The following is a 19,270-nucleotide window of genomic DNA, read 5'->3' on the forward strand; positions in this document are numbered from 1 at the left end:
TTACGAAATTCGTCGGCCGCGCGCGACTGTCACGGGCCTCGACAACGGTGCCATACATTTTCAAAGGTTGACTATTGTCGCGTCCACGGAATTCTACCTTTAGATCGAAGTCGAAGTGAGAGTGATGTCGAAGTGAGTTGTGATATTTTATAGAATCAACATGCAGCTCTTAATCAAACTTATATTTGCTGATGAAATTGGCTCGATAATTATAATGTACTGTTTCAACACATCTTACCTGTTTCCTAGCTGTCCTGTATCCTATATGCGTGTATACTCCTTGTGTTTGTCTCTTGTCCTTCGCGGGTTCTGCCGCTTTTTCTGTCTCCTTCACTTCGGCTGCGTATGCGCAAAGCGCGAGAGCTGTAACAATGATAAAGGACCAATTAATTTTGAGAGAACTTTTCAATAAAAATCTTAGATTGTATTTGAAAAAAATACAATTTTTAACATATGTTTTATGCAAATAATATTTAAGGAATTTGTGAATACCTAGTAACTTCCTATAATACCTGTACCTATTTACGTTTGGCCACTATTTATTAACTATTTCTACATCATCAATTGGAGCACCATTAGTAAAACCTATTCCTGTTTTTATCGGTTTCATCTCGTCTAATCTCTTCTAGCCTAACATTAAAAAAAGTAACACTAAAATATTTATAAATTCCCTATATTCCGATACTCAGGTGATTCGTAGAACTTAAGTGCTATATCGCTAAAAGCAAAGTTGAGAAATAAGGTAGTTTCAGCAAATGTCACCTGGTCTGGTACTGATCAATAATGTCTGCTGTATCGACATTAAATTTTATGACAGTTGTTTAGAGTACCTCGTGTTGTCTTTAGTATTGTTTTTATGTAGTCTTTGATAAATGAAATCAGTATTTTTCAGTAGTTTAGAAAGACAATTTGCATATTTTCATTATATCGACTCTGAATCGTAATTCTTCTCACACTACGATAAAAAGTAATAATCCTTTCTGCCTTCTGTTTTAAGAAAATTTGGTTCCCAAAAAATAACAAAGTTATTACAATTCTATCCAGACGGGTGATAAACCCTTCACTTTCTCACTACGAGGTCCAAAATGTCCGCGTTTAAGATGGACCCTTGACCCAAAATCATAAAATTGCCTCATTCTTTTCCAATAAAACGATTTCCGATGAGTCCCGTAAAGATGGAACTTGTTTTTTATGGAGTTCGGGTGATATGGAGTTTTTATTGCCAGGGAAGTGTTATAGTGGGTTAATGCTTTGGGTTAAATTGAAGATAGTTAACGTAGTTTTTTCATAGCCCTTTATTCCCCATTTGTCCCAGTACATGGACACAGGATTCTCTTACATACAAAACAAGCATGAGCGCGGCCAATATTTTGGCTGGTTGGCAATATTTTTGGTCTTAGTTTTCTCCTGACTTTATTTGACTTCACCTTGTCCCAGGACCTACAGGACACAGGATTCTCCTACATACAGAACAAGCATTAGCGCTCTGCCAATATTTTGGCAGGTTGGCAATATTTTTGGTCTTAGTTTTCTCCTGACTTTATTTGACTTCACCTTGTCCCAGGACCTACAGGACACAGGATTCTCCTACATACCTACAGAACAAGCATAAGCGCTGCCAATATTTTGGCTGGTTGGCAATATTTTTGGTCTTAGTTTTCTCCTGACTTTATTTGACTTCACCTTGTCCCAGGACCTACAGGACACAGGATTCTCCTACATACCTACAGAACAAGCATAAGCGCTGCCAATATTTTGGCTGGTTGGCAATATTTTTGGTCTTAGTTTTCTCCTGACTTTATTTGACTTCACCTTGTCCCAGGACCTACAGGACACAGGATTCTCCTACATACAGAACAAGCATTAGCGCTGCCAATATTTTGGCAGGTTGGCAATATTTTTGGTCTTAGTTTTCTCCTGACTTTACTTGACTTCACCAGTTGTCATTTAATTGATGTCCAAGACACACTTACGAAGCATATTATAACTTTGAAGTGTTACTTTGTTACTTGCCTGACCTGGATTACTCCCATGTGTTTTAACAACTAGGCCACCGCTGACTTTTTGGTAATGTATTCTACGTAACATTATTTAAAACTCGTTAATATGGTACCAAGTACAGGATACTTAATTTGCTTAATTTCAGTCCTCGTATGGTTAGACAGACGTTTGACTTCATTAAGTTATTCAGTATTGGTATTTCCTTTGATGAGGGCTTTACAAGTTTACCTTGCATTTGTCAGTAGCATTTAACTGTCGTCGCATCCTAAATATATATGAATCTTAAGTACATTCACAATTTTAACGAGTCTCTTTTATAACCTGTGCTTTGCCATTACTGGTCAAAAGCATTGCTCATAATTTATCAATCTTTTTCAATATAATGTATGCGTGCTTTCAGTAATTTGTGTATGTATAGGACTAAATTGTTATCAAACACAAATATTATTACGTATTCATTCACAATCGTTTCTGATATCAAGGTTATACATAATTTCAATAGTTATGATTGTAATGGCAGTCCTTCAAATACCTACAAAATAAATGTATCAGTCACGAATTTAGAGCATTCTATGTCAATCGATTCTATGGCTTTTTGTCGTACACCTCATCATCATTAGAAGGCAAATGCCTAGTTATAGCTTCGGTAGTTATTATAATTCCAATGCTGACCTATTTATTATATGTATGTTAAAGGTATATTTACACCAGCTTAAGCCAGCGGTGTCGCCCGCGACTATTACGAACGAAGCTAACTATTGCAAGGCCCCGAATAAAAAGTAGCCCATAGACTTAATAAATGCGTTGAAATAATTTTTCAAATCGGAGCAGTTGTTCCCGAGGCCAGTAGAAAAAAATAAACTTACAAAGTGAGAAGGGAACATAGATTTTGCATAAATGTTTTGTTACTATTAAGAACCACGTAGAAGAAGCTCGCGTAGATATGCTACAGTATAAAAAGACAATAGAAATCACTCGTGTCTCGCATACATCTTCGCTGCCTACAACTATAAACTTTGTCTCCATTCATATTACATTTTAATATTCATCACAATATAAAAACAAAATAGAAACATGCAACAATCATCAAGATGCATACTATTGTATTGCAAACGGTTTTAGTATCATTGACACGAATATATTTCCGTATAACTGATGCTACTACGTCAAATATGCATTTGCATAACATATTATATGCCGTAATTTTAACGAAATCTTTGTCTTATTAATTTGACGTAAAACGATTTGATAATGACGATACGAAATCTATGTTTGGTTGAATTTCTAATTAATTAATTATAACTGACGTCAGAAACAGTGAGTTATTGTGAAATGTCTAGATATTTGCGTAGTTGGGACTAGGTTAGTCTAGGTTTATGGCGCCAGAATTGTGTAAAGACTATTAATTACAATTGGATTAATTGTCACTTCCTCCTTCTTATATCTACACTTTTATAAGAGGAACTTATAAAAGACTTATTTAGGTGTATGTAATGAATAAAGTCGAAAACCATTTTCCGATTTCAAAAAAGATTTCACCATTAAAATGCTACATTAAATAATAATATTTTATCTAAGTATTTCTCCCTGGACACGGGTGAACGCATGAGATAGAGTATCCTTCGAAATATAGCTAATCTCGGATCACTAAACGCATCCTACAAATATACTTTTTTTTTCTAATAATTCCCTTACTATGTTTCAATCTATTTCCTTAAACGATATTCTTGTTAAGTCTTTTCTTATCTAAAACAAGCTAAAAATAGATATATTCCCGTTAGCGATATTGGGAAGCTGAAAAGAAATGGTTGATTCAGCGTGACGTAACTAAGCTGCGTTGACTGAGCATGTCAAAGGGTGCCGACGACGGCCTGAAAACGTGACGCAAAAACCCAAAGTTCGGGATGAAATACAAGCTGACTATGTACGGAATATTTGTACGGATTATATGTATTTATTGATCTATTAGACAGAATCGGTTTATTGATAAAAATGTTCTCTTTAAACAATTCGCTATATTGTTTTGTGCATAGGAAATGACTAGTTAAAAAAAAAAACAGTGTGAAATTCATAACCTTATTGTGATGTACTATGTGAAATTTAGTATTGGTTTAATGTTAGGGCCTATAAAGGAAAGCAATAAGGAAAGAGGACGGTAGTTTTCAATAAATTTTTATACAACATGTAACTTAATTAACGCACATCCTGAAATTCGGATTTTTCAGAATCGTTTACTGAATCGACTTATATCATTTTTAATATACCTAGGTAATTTTTTATCCCAAAAATAATTAAAACTACGGAAATTATTGTCATATTAACCCTGTACAATCAAAACAAATTCAAATAGACCGTAACTCAAAGTAATAAGACTTCGTGTATTGTCGGCTTTTTTCGTAGTTTCGTTATGTTGTGTCGAGTCGAGCGGCGCGCGGCGCGATATTTGCGTGCGTAGTAGTATGACGAAAAAGTTCTCCAAAAATTGGTATAACTAATTTAGTAAATAACAATGCATATACATGTTAAATTAAACATTCAGTGTATGTATTATGATTATAACATAATATTCTAATTGGGGTGTTTGAGGGTGTGCGTTAATTACGTTACATGTTGTATAGAACAAAAATATATTTTCCACAATGAGCCAACCTAATACAGTTCAACTCCATCAGATAAGCAATTGTGCACAGCTTTACAAAAAAAAAACTTAACAAATGATTGGGTCAAAGCTTTTCCCACAAAAGGTTCAATGGTTAAACTTGACAATACGTCCATTTTGCTACACTCAAACATTTTCTGAAGTCCATTGTGTTCTTCAATTGGTCTCGTGTATAGGACCTTTCGAACCATTAGGAGAAATTGTAGAGTAGGTACAATTTAATGCGTATGTAGTATGGTATAGCCTATAGATGGGTGGATGATGAAGGTTGTGAACTTCCTGGTACCAGTAATAAATTTAAATTATGAAGTTACTGTCAATACTTTTGCTTATTTTGGTTCTTCTAATAGTAGGTACTCAACAAACTGTAGTAATAAAAATAATATTCTAAATTGAATACAAAAATTATTTAAAGTTGACTTTCACTAAACTCAGCATTAATTGTAGATGAACTGGTGAATAAGGTTCTACGCAAATTATCTGTACTTCTAACAATTCCTTCTAATTAAACGAAAAGTTATGATGAATGATTAAATTAATCATGAAAAACTTTAAATTCATACACATATGGTCAATCTATAGACATCAATGACAGAAAATATAAAGTTAAATTTTAGCATCAATCACTTTTATTAATAACCGTAAGAGGAAAACAATGTTGCTAACACAAAATTGCAAGTCATAAATGTTGACAGTTCATCAGAAAGGTAAAAATGTTTCTCAAACCCCTTCTTTTGGAGCAGTCGGGTTAAAATAGGAACGTGTAAACTTAACGACTGTGAAGTCACAGTGCTGTTTGATATTTTTTGTTCGGACAATGTCCCACTTTCTGGTCGGAAGTTTTAATCAACCGTTTAGTTTTTCCACTTCAAAACGTTTTTGTTAGCGTTCAGGAATTACATGTTGGCCTACTTTTTTTTGTTTAAGTTTTTATACCTATTTGTTTTAGTTACAAATAAATAAAAAATATAAAAAAAAAGTTTTTTTTTTTTTTAGTAGTTAGGTAAATCATGTTGGCATTGCAAAGGTTTGAGTAGGTAGCAAGTTTCTTTGAGTTGAGTAAATATTTAGAAATCAAAAGGCTTCGAGTACGCTTTCCAGCTGAAGTGTACTTGTTCGGATTATATCCTTCCTTTATCTTTTGCTTATGTAAGATACTTTTCTTTCATATAATAGACTAAGCAAAATATACATTTCATATTTACAAACTACTGTTTTTTCATCAACTTGCCGTTTATCCGCGGTTTCACCCGCAGCCTATGGGAACTACTGCCCCTGCCGGGATAATATGTATAATAATATAGTCTATGTTGCTCAATTTTTCGAATCGGTTTTGTCGTTTCAGAGCCAGAGCGGTTACAAACAAACAAAATGTTTCCTCTTAATTATATGTATAAGTTTAGAAGACTTTCAGGCATTGTAAATATTCAATGCACCAGGGAACCGAATCCATAGTACACAATGCAACAAGTCATTTAAGCAAACACTGCACCAGCTGTCAAACAGACAACTGTATTGTCCACTAGTTTAGTTCACAACTGCAACATTTTGCTTAAGTATTGTAAAAGGCGAGATTCCACTGGTGTGCGACATTGTAAAGCACACCAATGTTTCTACAGGTCTATTCCCTCTACCAAACGGCAAAGCAATACGTATGAACATTTATTTTGTGTGTGCTCACACAATACTAAGATTTGTACGAAATCAAAATGCTAGCACTCTAGCACTAGAATCGTGTCGACGCGAATATGTGAGCGGACAATTTTGAAAACTCGTCGTAAGTTGGTAAAACAAGGCAAATTATGAATCACTCTACACAATATTATTTATTACTTCTTTGTTACCAACATATTCAATTTAAATATTAATGTGACGTGTATTAAAGTACCTATCGTAATTCTCTCCTACGGAAACTGTACTAATTTATGTCTGTAAGTACATTATAATTTATAACTCCAACGTGTGTCGGATTATTCGTAAGACGAGTGGTTCAGATGAATCTTGTTTAAGGGTAACAGTACACGGCAGACTAAACAGTTGCCCGACAGTTGTATATTTTTTTAAACAATTTACTTCTATGTGGTATTTAAAAATGTACATTATTTAAGAGTAAACAAAATCTTGATTCTGATCAAAGTTTTCAGTCGGTCTGATACCGGCTAAATACCTGATCTTTGTAGGTAATATGCGTACTACCATTCATCTTCATACTAATTTACGAGTCCATAAAAAATATCGGCCGACTAAAAGTTGTCAGTGTGCGGGAGCTCCAAGATAACAATTTTAATGAATTTTGTAAGCGAAGGTGTAATTATTCATGTTTTAAGGTATGAAGAGAAGTTGTAATTGAGTGTGTTGTTGTGTTGTAATTTTGTTTTATGATGGTTTTATTATTTTTGGGTGAGCATGTTGCATGTTTGTTAATCTGATAATGAACTATGGACCACTGTTATGTAGAGTATTTTTTGTAAAATAACTTACGTTTTTTTATAATGCTTTGATGCCTAAATATTTTTTTTTCAAAGGTATTTTTTACAAATATAGCATATGCGATTATGCAAAATTCAAGCAGAAATGTGAAAAACATTAAAGTATCTCGATATAGTTTCGCAAAAAAACTGCTGTCTATTGCAATTTTATGCGTATTCGGTAGATTTAATTCATTTAATTAATTTAGATTCGAGATTTTGAAACTAATATTACTCAAAGCCTTGAAATTCCGTTTATTTAAAGAATGCGTAAGAAATCTTAAGAGTTTAACAAATAGGTACCTATAATTAAAGAAACACAAGAAAAGTTAATATTTGTTCCAAAAACTGGTCTGTAATGTGTATTTCTTGTTGGAAATCCAAATAAATAAATAAGTACCTAAACTATGTTTTTCAGCCTCAACAAATATCCATCTAAACTTACACTATGTTATTAGTTATACAACTAGGTAAGTAAGTACTTAACTATAAGGTTCAAATCGGAGGTTAAGCAATATTCAAATGTCCTCTTGTGAAGGAAGTAAAACAGGCTAGTTAGGTGTGTTTAACTGACAGGCTTGGAAGTAAATATTAAACTAGACTTGTTTTTGAGCCTATGTGTAAAGCTGGAAGTTATGTATTTATCTAGTTATGTCATTATTGAAGCTTCTATATATATAATTATTTGCATGTTTGAGTTTATGGGAAATGCATATTGCTACTGTGTTATAAGGTTCAATTCGTCGAAACAAATGTAGATACAGAACATGAAAAGTAACTTAAAAATAATATTTTTATGCGTTTGCATAGTTCAAGTTTAAACTGGTTTTAAATTGAATTACTGGCACTAACATCTTATATTCGAGTTAGATCAGATTTATTTACACCATTCAACATTTACAAAATAATTTTAATTGCACTCTGCGTGTCTGCGTACAATACTCACATACATTATGACTCTCTTACTTCACCACATATGTATACATAAATCCAATAAACAGGCCATCTTGGTAAACAAATCGTTCTTCAACAAAGCCGTTACTTAGACAAACATGAAAGTAAGTCCATACAAGCTGGGTAGCATCCACTCCATAAACTGGAAGCCCACCATAACACGAAATCCAAAACACAGTGCGCTGAAGGTCAGAGATTTAGATGGCCACTGTCCTCTCACACACAAGGCCATTCACTCTCACTTGCGCGTACTAGCTGCAGAAGAAGCTGTATTTAAGTCTTCAATACTGTTTATTTTTTTAAGTAGGTAAGCAATGCCATTCTGTAAATGTTAGGCAGTAGGCACAGCAGTTATGGTAAATGGTAATATTCTGGTAGATGTAATGAACAAGGTCTGCTTTATTTTACTTCTTAATTCAATATTTTTTAATGATAGACAACTAGAGAGACAGTTTTTTGTACAGCTTTTGTTGTTTTTTAAGATTTAAATGATTCTTCTAACTCTATACAAAACCAACAATTTATAACGCTTTCAAAACCTTTGTCTTATTAGTCGCCCTTATAATTCAATTTCAGATTTAACAACCTAAGTTTAATCTGTGCAACTCAGCCAAAATATTAATCTTAATTATAGTCACAATAACAATAAAAGATAAACTGTATAACTTCGAATAAAGTAAAGAAAAAAGTTTTTTTTATTATTATTTGAAGATCCAAAATAATAGCCGTCCTTTTTTGCTGTCGGTACAGAGCACGGCCTAGTTCCCACAGATCTTTATAATGTCAAACGTAAAACGCATAACAAAGTAAGTATTTATTTTGTGGGAGTGCAACGATGACCTTCATTATAAACAATTATTGTTTTCAAACATGCCAATTTCACTTTCTAGAAAAATGTTCTACTTCTTGCGAAATTAATTTTAACTTTTTATGATCATTTTTAAGAAGGTATGTAACGAGTCATCGCTAATATATAACCGGTTTTTTTTTATAGGGTTAATGACCCAATCTTTAAGAAGTAAAATGAAAAGTATCTTTTAGTATGTTGTTAGGTTTGAAGCAGGTGGCATTTTATAGCTAATGCTTGCCCAATGGGAAAAGAGCTTTGGTATATACCATTTGGTATGAACTTGAAGATATTCTGTTGCTATTTGTAAGAGTCTCTTATGATCCTTAAAAAGAATCCCTATGGAATTAACAGGCCTTAAAAACGTTGTTTTCTCAAAAGATAGATTTTTGAAACGTTTGGGTAACCCCTTGTCTAAAAATGTATAATGCAAATGTCAAGGAAAGCTGGGGAGAAGACTTAGACAGCTTTCTCAAAGACTCGCCACAACCAGCGACCGATAGAGAAAGATGGAAGGCTATGGGGAAGGCATTTGCCCAGCAGTGACAGCATAGCCTAATACGAAAAAATGCAAATGATGATCAGAGCTATAAAAAATATACAGTATCTACGTAGTGTTTAGCGGTACATTCTTAACTACATCTATTGTCACAAAAACCTCGCATCACAAACACTTCATTGATTAAAATCCACTTATAATATGAGAAGTTTTTTACTTGTTCACGAAACAATGAGCAAAGAGGCATTGTGTGTGGTTATAGATAGTTCGTAAAAAAAACTTCTTTGAGGAGAATGACCATGAAAGATGAGTTTTAGTGAATGGATGACGGTACAAAGAATATATGGGAGTCTAAAGTCCAAAATGCAGAGGTATTGACAAAAAAAAACGTTCGTCCATTTTTTTATCAAAATCCATTTAGTAGTTTTTGCGTGAAAGAAGAAAAATCATCCATATATCTAGAAGTACAAGTCCATATAAACAAACTTTCGTGTTTATAATATTAATGAAAAAAGGTAGGAAAATAATATTAATAAGATTAACAAGAAGAAAACATATTAAGTTAACATATTGGAGACTAAACATTCATTCAGGCACAAATATCATAGTGCCTTTAACGCCAAAAGTCAAAGCAACAGCCAAGAAACTTACAGACATAGAAACAGTCACACCAACTACCATTTAGCCCTTCAAGTAACCATGAACACCAATTACCAGTCCGTTTCCACGTTACTAATGCAATGTTCTACTTCATACTAATTCCAACTTCGTAATAGCACTCAGAACTTAATTTAGATCAAGAGCAGGAACTATAGAGAACTTTAAATGGATTGAGAAATTATTAGTGTGCTTGAACTACGATAGTATGGCTTGAAATAAGTATAGTAAAACATACAAAATATGTATTGATAGGAGAAATATAGAGACAAAAAGATAAGTTGTATTTCGATAGAGTAGAGGGAAGAACGTAGAAAATCAGGTATTGTTTGATTTTTTTAAAGATAATATATCGATAGGGTGGCCCATTTTAACGTAACAATATTTAAACACCCACACACAGTGGACAAACATGTGGGTGTGTTTATCCATCTGAAAAATATCCGGCACTAAAAAATAAAATAAATTAAAAGCAAACAAAGATGGGCTCGGGATTTTACAAAAGTTTACAGAAACAATGGTTTATAACCGCATTGCATGTCCGACAGCACGTGTAGCACGGATTGTTATTCGATTGCTACCCATCGCAATCAACCAACTCGATTTTATGCGCTTTGAAAAGTCCACAAACGATTGTGTATCTCTGCAGCCTAACATCGGAAACACGTGAATAATCCAAATGAAATCATCTGTCGTAACACAAAAATTCCGAACTTGGGCTTAAAATAAACGAAAACTTTTACTTTCACGTATTGGTCAATCGGATTGAATAAATTTCTTTGGTAAGAATTGGCAAAAAACGTGCGTGTAGTGGTAGAAGCTGGACGGTCGGTGCGCGGCTGAAAGTCGAAAGTGTTTGCGTGCGCGCAGAGGAACGCACAACATAGTAAAAGTAAACTTCCTAATCGCGCGCGTCGTATCACAATGGACAATTATTCGCATTACGACGCTCACGCGACCGGCTCACAGATTTAGAACACTGTGTCAGTATTTCGGAAGGTCAACTTTTATTCGAGATTTTGGCATTTTAATGATGAGTTGCGGTCGCTGTGAAATTACTCTCGCTTGACTTACATATCGTTATTGTCAATGAGTCATGGTAGCATTAGCCGGTGTAATTAGAGGTAGAATGCTTGGCCGACATTCTCGCAAATGAGACATACATTGGACATTTCTTGTGAATTTAGCACAGCTTCGATTTTATCGCGTTTAATAGTGATTAAGTATTTATATAGATAATTTGATGAACAGTTACCTATAAAATAGAATGATTTTACATTGTTTAATTGCCGATAAGATTGAATAGACAGTTATATTAATATCAATGGAAGGTTTATCTTCATTGTTTATCAATGTAACGATAATTTTATGAGCTGTGCTTGAAGTAACATGCTTGATGGATCGGACCAGGATCACTTAGCTGACATTCCAAGTGAGAACCAGTAAGACTTAGCTTTCACTAAAGATGTTCCGTACTCCATAGTGTCTTCCTACCCGATTCTCACAATAAACTGGTTTAATATTTTCCATACAAATTATGCGAAATTTTACAACTTCTCAAACCGGATTCCTTGTCATATCTCTAGTAAAAAAGTGATATCTTATTAATGAAATTATATATTAATAGAGTTGAGGTATTTCGTTATACAATATTCATAAGTATTTCATAACCGACTGTATAATTTTGTTTGCTGCCTAAAAATATCTAAAATGTTTTAACGAAGTCTTAAAGGTTAGGTCTGTTAGGCTGCCGACCTTTTTATGGACCTATCACGACCTTTGTAACCTCATTTCGGTCCAAAAACAAAATTGAAGCAAATCTTCTGAATTGCCTTGTTTTTAACGTAACTTCGAACATAGCCAATAGTTCTGTGACACGATAATTTCGTTTGTCCGTCGTCCTAGGGTCCTCTCTCATAAATCACTGTCTCTCATCGATGGCGAACTAAGTTCGTTCACCTCTGACCTATTACTGCTGACTATAATTTAGCTTAATACTTTTAAAATTGGTGTTAAGAAAATCTGTTTCTTCATTAATGTGGTTTGAAGATTGAGGAACCTAATCAGGTGAGATTGAAGTCTATAATGATGGTTTTCGAATTAATTTGATGCAGTGTGGAAATAGAGGACATTACAGATTTTTATAGTATAAGACATGCTCACTTCAAACTTTTAATCGGCCAGTAAGTAGTTAGTTTGAAGATGAAAGGAATTATACACGAACGATCAGATATTTGTCCAGTATCAGACCGACTAAAAACTATTTAAAAATTATTTATTTTTAAACCTAAGGGCCAGCGGTCGATCGACTGTTTAGTCTGTTGTCTATTCTAAAAGTTAGCGGAATCAACAAAGTTAATTAGATTTTCAAGCATCTCAGTAATTAAACTGTTCGTCTTCATGTACATTCCTTATTGTATTTTAAGCACATTTTCTACCATTCCATTTGCATGATAATATCTTCCCGGTTCATCAGTCATTAGAAATTTATCGGACGTTACGTGGAACGGTTGTCGGTTGACCTCGGCAACCCTCAGAGAAACCAGATGCTCGCCCGTAATTGCATTAAAATTTTATCGCTATACAAGTTCATCCACTATCACTTATTAAGTTAATTATTTAGGAAGGTCTGACTGGTAATATTAGCACTTGTCGATCAAGTATAGTTAAGCTGTGGGTCTAATCATCTTTGTCACATACGACATTTTTAAATCTCTAAAATTCTTTATACTAAGAAGTTCACTACTTTACCATATAAAGTCAAGTATATAATTGAATCAGAACCAATATTTAATTGTTTTAAGATAGGAGGAAATTGCTCAAACGTCTACACAAAAAATATACTTTACATTTTGGATAAAAAAAAATGTTTATTTTATTTGAAGACTAGCTTATCCTGTTTGACTTTCTTAAATAAACCAGACTTTAAAGTGAAATTTAAATCCTCGATTCTGAACTAAGATTGAAGGCAGACAATGGGACCGGGTGTGGGGTCAAACACGTTGTGATCGTGACCAACTAGATAGTTACGGCATTTCAAGACTTAGCACTGTTATTGATGGACTCGACCAACAATGGACTTGCCCAACTTTAAATTGATGGTGTATTCACAACATAATAGGCGATTGAAAAGTGGGTATGTTATTTTGTAAGAAAATACACGATGTTTTTGGAGTAAAAGTCTTTACTTAATATTATGGAATTGCTGATATTTCCGTATTGACAAAAGTATGAGTGTGATTAAAAAAAAATATTACCTAAATTATATAATATGGAAAGCGAATTTAATAGTTAAGTTTGTTGTTCTGTTGTCTGTCTTTTGTTTTGTTTTGTTGTTGTCTTGTTTAAAATTAAAATACGTAATTTCAGGAACTTAGACACACTTACTTAAGCAATCATAATTTGTAAAATAGGTAATAACTAAGATAAATCATAGACAGTAACTATAATTTCTTTGTGGTATGCCATAAACAATATTATATTCTATCTCACAATAGCTGTAACGGTTATTTTACTACCTATAACATACGATGAAAATGTTATATCTAAATATGTTTATTACGATACAATACTCATAAACTTTAATAAGAAGTGGTTGTGACAATATTCCTTGTTAAGACTATTAGTTTAATATTAAGAAGTAAAATTGTTAATATCCTCGTTTATTACTGGGTCCCGCTAGACTGCGGTTCAATTACGTACTATGAACATATTGAACTTTATCTCTTTGTTAATAATATCTATCTTTACTTAGATGCGGATAATTCCAATGAAAGGTTCACTATGATATAGAAAGAAAGAAAGAAAGAAGAAAGAAAATAAATTTTATTGCGCAACACACTTAAAATTAGACATATTATACAGAAATAATAATAGAAAGGGAAAATATGCGTCTTAAAGCGCACAAAATATCTATTAGTAGACATTTTGAAACATACAATGTTTGGTTTTGATCCTTTCTTACTATGCTGCTTACTTTATCTGACAATGAAAACTCTGCCTCAATAAAAATTTGGCTGTCAAAAAATTAATAGTATACACTGTTTTAAGTGTCCTGGCATGTACAAATGTTTGCTTTATTCACTGTTGTGAAGACGTAACTAGCCTACTGCTAAACAATGATATCCTTTTCATATGTTGTTGTTTAGAGAACAATGGAGGGTCAGCGGCAGTACATAAGTAAATTCCGTAGCGGTTTTCAGCGGGTGTGTAAAAGTTTTAGTGGATCCCAGAAATTAGAACAACAAAACATCTGCGTCTACGCCAACTATGCCGGAGCGCAATGCCATGTGTGAATCACCTTTTTTTTTTTTTTTAGCGACGTAAAATCATCAAATGACCCCTCCCGCTGTGGGTTAGCAGCGGTGAGGGAGTGTCAGACTCTTACTGACTAAAATCGTCGTGTTCCGTCATAGGCCTTTTATGTACCAGGGCCGCGGTATCTCTTTCGAACAACCCGCAGCATGTGTGAATCACCTTATTTGGGTTTTGCGTGGCGTAACATACTATTTTTTTCACATCATCTAAAGATTCGCCGCCTTTCTAACTACATAATTTTTCACATAACCCATCCATCATTTCCGTAGAACTTCTCTGTTCTTATCTACTCTTTCTCATCATACATGCATCAGATAACTAAAAGAAACAAGGAAGCTAACAAAAACACTGCATGAAACAAAAACATAGAGCTGCAACAAATGAATTCACTAACAATACTTTTTGCGGTCAACATTACACAAGACAGCGAACGAACAGGGAACGAATGAATGAACATAAACTTGAATGAACAACATAACGTCATGGTGCAAGTACCCGCTTACCGCAGCATTTCCTCCAAGGAAATGCCGTAATAAATTACGAATTTCCTTCACTATAATAATATCATAAAACTCACGGTAAATGTACATTACCGGCTTAATTATAACTTACAACATGAACGTATTACGTTTTGCAATGTATTTTACAAGAAATGATTACTTAAAATCGCATCATTATAATCCAGAAATGGCCAGTTTTAATTATGTTTCACTTATGACTTGGCTATCATTATTATCAGCTGTTAATGTGCTGTTGGACGCATGCTTTCCCCACTTTGCAGTGATTATGGTTGAAAGATGATATTGCAATTTGTAACAATTAGGTCAGCAGGAAAAAACGTTGCTATTCAAGATTGTTGTCAAGAAAGTGAATGTTGTTTTCAGTGAAATTTCAAAACACATTCACAAAATTACATCAACTTCTGAAGACAAATAATTACGAGTTATAATGACGATTTTACAAGAGATGGTGGCCAACGTTGTTAGAGTGAAAGAAACAGTATTACAAAAGAAATTAATTGTGTCCACTACGAAAGTAATTTTTCATGTTTGCTTTAACAGCTATCACACACTGTATTTCACGTGAGAAACTTGACAACATTACGAAAATAAAACTTTACGGTCCGCGACAACAATCGTCTCAATTGAGATGAAACTGAAATTCTCCGATGAAAAATAACAATAAATTAATGTCCACATTACGGTGGGAAGTGGACATAAACGTTGCAAATGGACCAGTGTGTACACGCAACATTCCAACTTGTGTAATTAATCAAAGTAATTATCTAAAGCGGCTCATCTGATCATGATCTGTATTGGACATAATGGCTTCGTGGAATCAATGTTATCGCGGGAAACAATGATCGTTGGCAACACAGATACTTTTGTACTGCATAATCTATAACAAAAGAATTTATTTTGGTCCAATTGGAAAAAAATATGTTGGAGCTAGATAGCCTACTTATAGAGGAAGGAATATTATGTAAATCATATGATTATGCATAGATACAGTGGAAAGAAAGAAGATAAAGCAAGTGTCTGAAATTAACAATCACAATCTAACTTAGCTATAAAACTTGAAAATTAGGAGCAACCATATTTCACTGTAAACATTAAAAACTATGAGTACATCGTAAAAGCGATACTAAGCAGCTATAAAAATATTAGTACCTATTTCATGCTAGACTTTTTGCAGACACTTCACAAAGACCATCTTCGGCATTCAGTTACGAAGAATTACGAACTTAGCCGAAGTACTAAAAGAGATTTGCTGCGTTATTAAGCATGTTACTGTACCTGTATGTACACATATTTCGACCACCCACACTGTCTGTGCGTACCATGGAGAACAATTTTACAAGCGGAGATGTGATGACGGAAAATCTCCTAAGAAAGTAACGCGCCAAATACAAGTGTTCAGATGATCAAGAACATCCCTGACTACGCCCTCATATACGCTTCCTTTGGAACTCGCCCGTATTTTGTAAAACCAAAAATCATTGACAGATTTCAAAGAACCCAATCGCGTCGTTATTTCCCTCGTAAGCAATCATTTTGGTCACACCCACCGTAAGTATTTGACCTAGAAGAAGGTGGAAGACCTACCTGCCTTACGGCATCTCCGCTCTTTCCTAACTACGTGGTGCATACAATAGGGCTTGCAAACGGTGCTGTCTGACCCAGTTTGTGGGATCGGGTTAAGCTGTGATTCGGGTAAGCCGCGACGATATTTGGGTTAAAACCTCAATTCTGTCAGGCTTTAGAAGCGGATTGTATAGCTTGTCTTACATCGATTAACTTAATAAGATACCGTTATATGCGAAAAGGCCAAAATCTCATAAAGGTTTTAACAAAGATTTTTATTAGTTTTTTTTGTGCCAACCCTATAAAAAACCAGACGGTCATCAAAATTTATAAAGAATTGAAAGTAAGCAACAGGCGTAGGTAACAGATTGTACTAAAGACTTTTGGACCTAAAAGTGTTTTTAAAAGGACGTTTCGATAAAAAAAAAATGCTGATATGCTATCGTCAGATGGGTCATAATATTATTCTATGAATTCGTGATTTTTTTACATTGACTTGCGTTACTTGATTGATTACGTTAGCTCAGTTATTTTCTTTACTAATTTGAACACACAGTGAAAACAAATTAATAAATAGTTTTTTTTTTAGTATATTCACAAAATAACACAGAAAGTTAATTACGATATGATATGAATAATGATTTATCTGATCAGAAATAGACACAAGAATTATTTTCATCCTAGTGATAATTAAATTCAGCCAGACGTATCAAAATAATATTTCCATTTATTTCGCCCTTCAAATATTTGACTCTGAAAATTAATTTAGTGATCCTACTTTTAGTGTCGTTCTTCTTGTTAAAATTTAGATATTATAAAAGACGTGATTACATCATACTTTCTAAAGAAATTCGCGTGACAGCTAATATATCATACTTAGTAATGTACTTACTAGGGCCAAAAAAGGGAAAAAAAGAAAATACACCTTTTACCCAAGTAGGTACACTATTATTTTTTGACCTCACGTATAATAAACATTTCCAGAGAAAGTGTCACGGACGCAAGAAAATTGTAAACAGTTTACATAATAATTTAGTGTTATTTATAAAGATAATAAACAGTTAGTGTTGCCACGTAATGAGGTTTTATTTTGTTATCTCGTAATTCTACCAATTTGATTGTTATAAGGAACTGTGGTAGGAAATGCTTTGCGTTCTAATGGGAAATAAAATTTTCTTTTTATTACGTAACCAGGTACTTCAATTAATTGTAAATTAACTTCTAAATATTATATGAGGTAGAATTAGAATGATTCGCAAATGGTTCTACTAAAAGGAATTAATCTAAGTATTTTATTTATTTACAAAGGAGCATCGTTAAATTAAATAGATGTAGGCAATACGCCTGAATTAAAAAAAAATGCTTTGAAGACAAGAATTCTACGAATCTTCAGAAGTATTTTTATATAAGACCAAGAGTGAAACTGTGTTTTAAGTCGATTTATTTAGTAGGTACTAGCCGTTTTCCCGCGGTTTCACCCGCGCCCCGTGGAAACTGCTGCCCGCACCGGGATAAGATTCGTCTAAGGTACTAGGCGAGTGTAGCTTTCCAACAGAGACAGTATTGTTCAAATCGGTTCAGTAGTTTCGGAGAATTCATGGTACAAACAAACAAAAAAATATTTCCTATTTATTGTATGAATATAGACTGTGTTTCAAGCCGATCTAATCTGGCGCCACTCAATTGATGTTACTTGTAGCACATTTGCTCCCAATAAACTAAGTTTTAATACCAAATAGTGTTGAAATCGTAGTCTAGGAACCAGAATTATATTTCACTAAAAGTTTGCGCAAACCTGCTTATCTAAGTATTTGCCTAGCTGAAGTAAGTGGAATATATTTAGATCTTGGATGTGTTCGAGAATTTCGTTCAGAATTAAATACTTTTTAAATACTTTACTACTTAGAGATAAGAAAAGAAAAGTTTTATTGTAAGCTAAAATAAACTTGAAACACATAATTTCATTACAGTTTAAAATTCTGTAGTTTCAATGTAAATATGGGCTTAGTTTAAGTTACGAAAATTGTTATATCTGTAAATAATTTAATTTAAGAATTTCTTGATATATTTGACGCCTATAAAAAGGCAACCATTCTCAAAATACGGTCCTCAAGTACCAGGGTAGCATAACCACCCAGAAGATGAAACGATAACCAACCGCAAGCGGCCTAAGATATCATTCACTATCCATTTCTCTTTTTAAATAGCAACGTTTAACAATGCATGGAGAAATAGTGCAATGTATAAAGATAACAAAAAACAATCGCTTTTAATATTGTCAAGCGGTAGGTCGGTAGTCTACCGCAAACGCTCGTTTAGTAGAAAGCTTGTTATATTCTTACATCTTTATCTGTGGAAACTGTTAGGATTTAATGAAAAAAAAGGAAAATACAGGCTATAATTTTGAGTGGAATAGGAAGACCCATAAAAAATCATACAGTTTAAACAAAGTCTTGATCATATTTTAGACACAAACTGTGACTTTGAAGATATTCTTGGACCAATTTGCTAGTTACAAGATACCTTAGGGACCTATGTTTATACAAACACAAGGTTTTGCATGAGTAGATATGTCTAAATTAATAATTTTACACTAGTTAGGCGTTCTTCCATGAAATATAAACAATATTGTAAATTAAGAGTTCTTTAAAACAATTGTTTTGTATATATTTACAACAAATTCAACCTAAAATTGCATAATATACATTTGCATACTACATTGCATACTAGACATTTAATTGCTAAATAAATTAAAATAACTCATCACATTTTGCATCATTAATA

The 19,270-nt window shown here is 33.5% G+C and overlaps 1 protein-coding gene across 1 annotated transcript in view; it reads right to left on the reverse strand.

The window, feature by feature from the left end:
* Positions 1–19,270, reverse strand: part of LOC124640786 (bromodomain-containing protein DDB_G0280777-like) — a 46,250-nt gene that overhangs the window by 13,240 nt on the left and 13,740 nt on the right. The window contains exon 2 of the mRNA XM_047178711.1: positions 239–363. Within this exon, the coding sequence (XP_047034667.1) occupies positions 239–363 (125 nt within the window). The remainder of the gene's footprint in view (positions 1–238; positions 364–19,270) is intronic.

This window comes from Helicoverpa zea, chromosome 21 (genome assembly GCF_022581195.2).
Source record: "Helicoverpa zea isolate HzStark_Cry1AcR chromosome 21, ilHelZeax1.1, whole genome shotgun sequence".
In the NCBI taxonomy this organism is placed as follows: domain Eukaryota; kingdom Metazoa; phylum Arthropoda; class Insecta; order Lepidoptera; family Noctuidae; genus Helicoverpa; species Helicoverpa zea.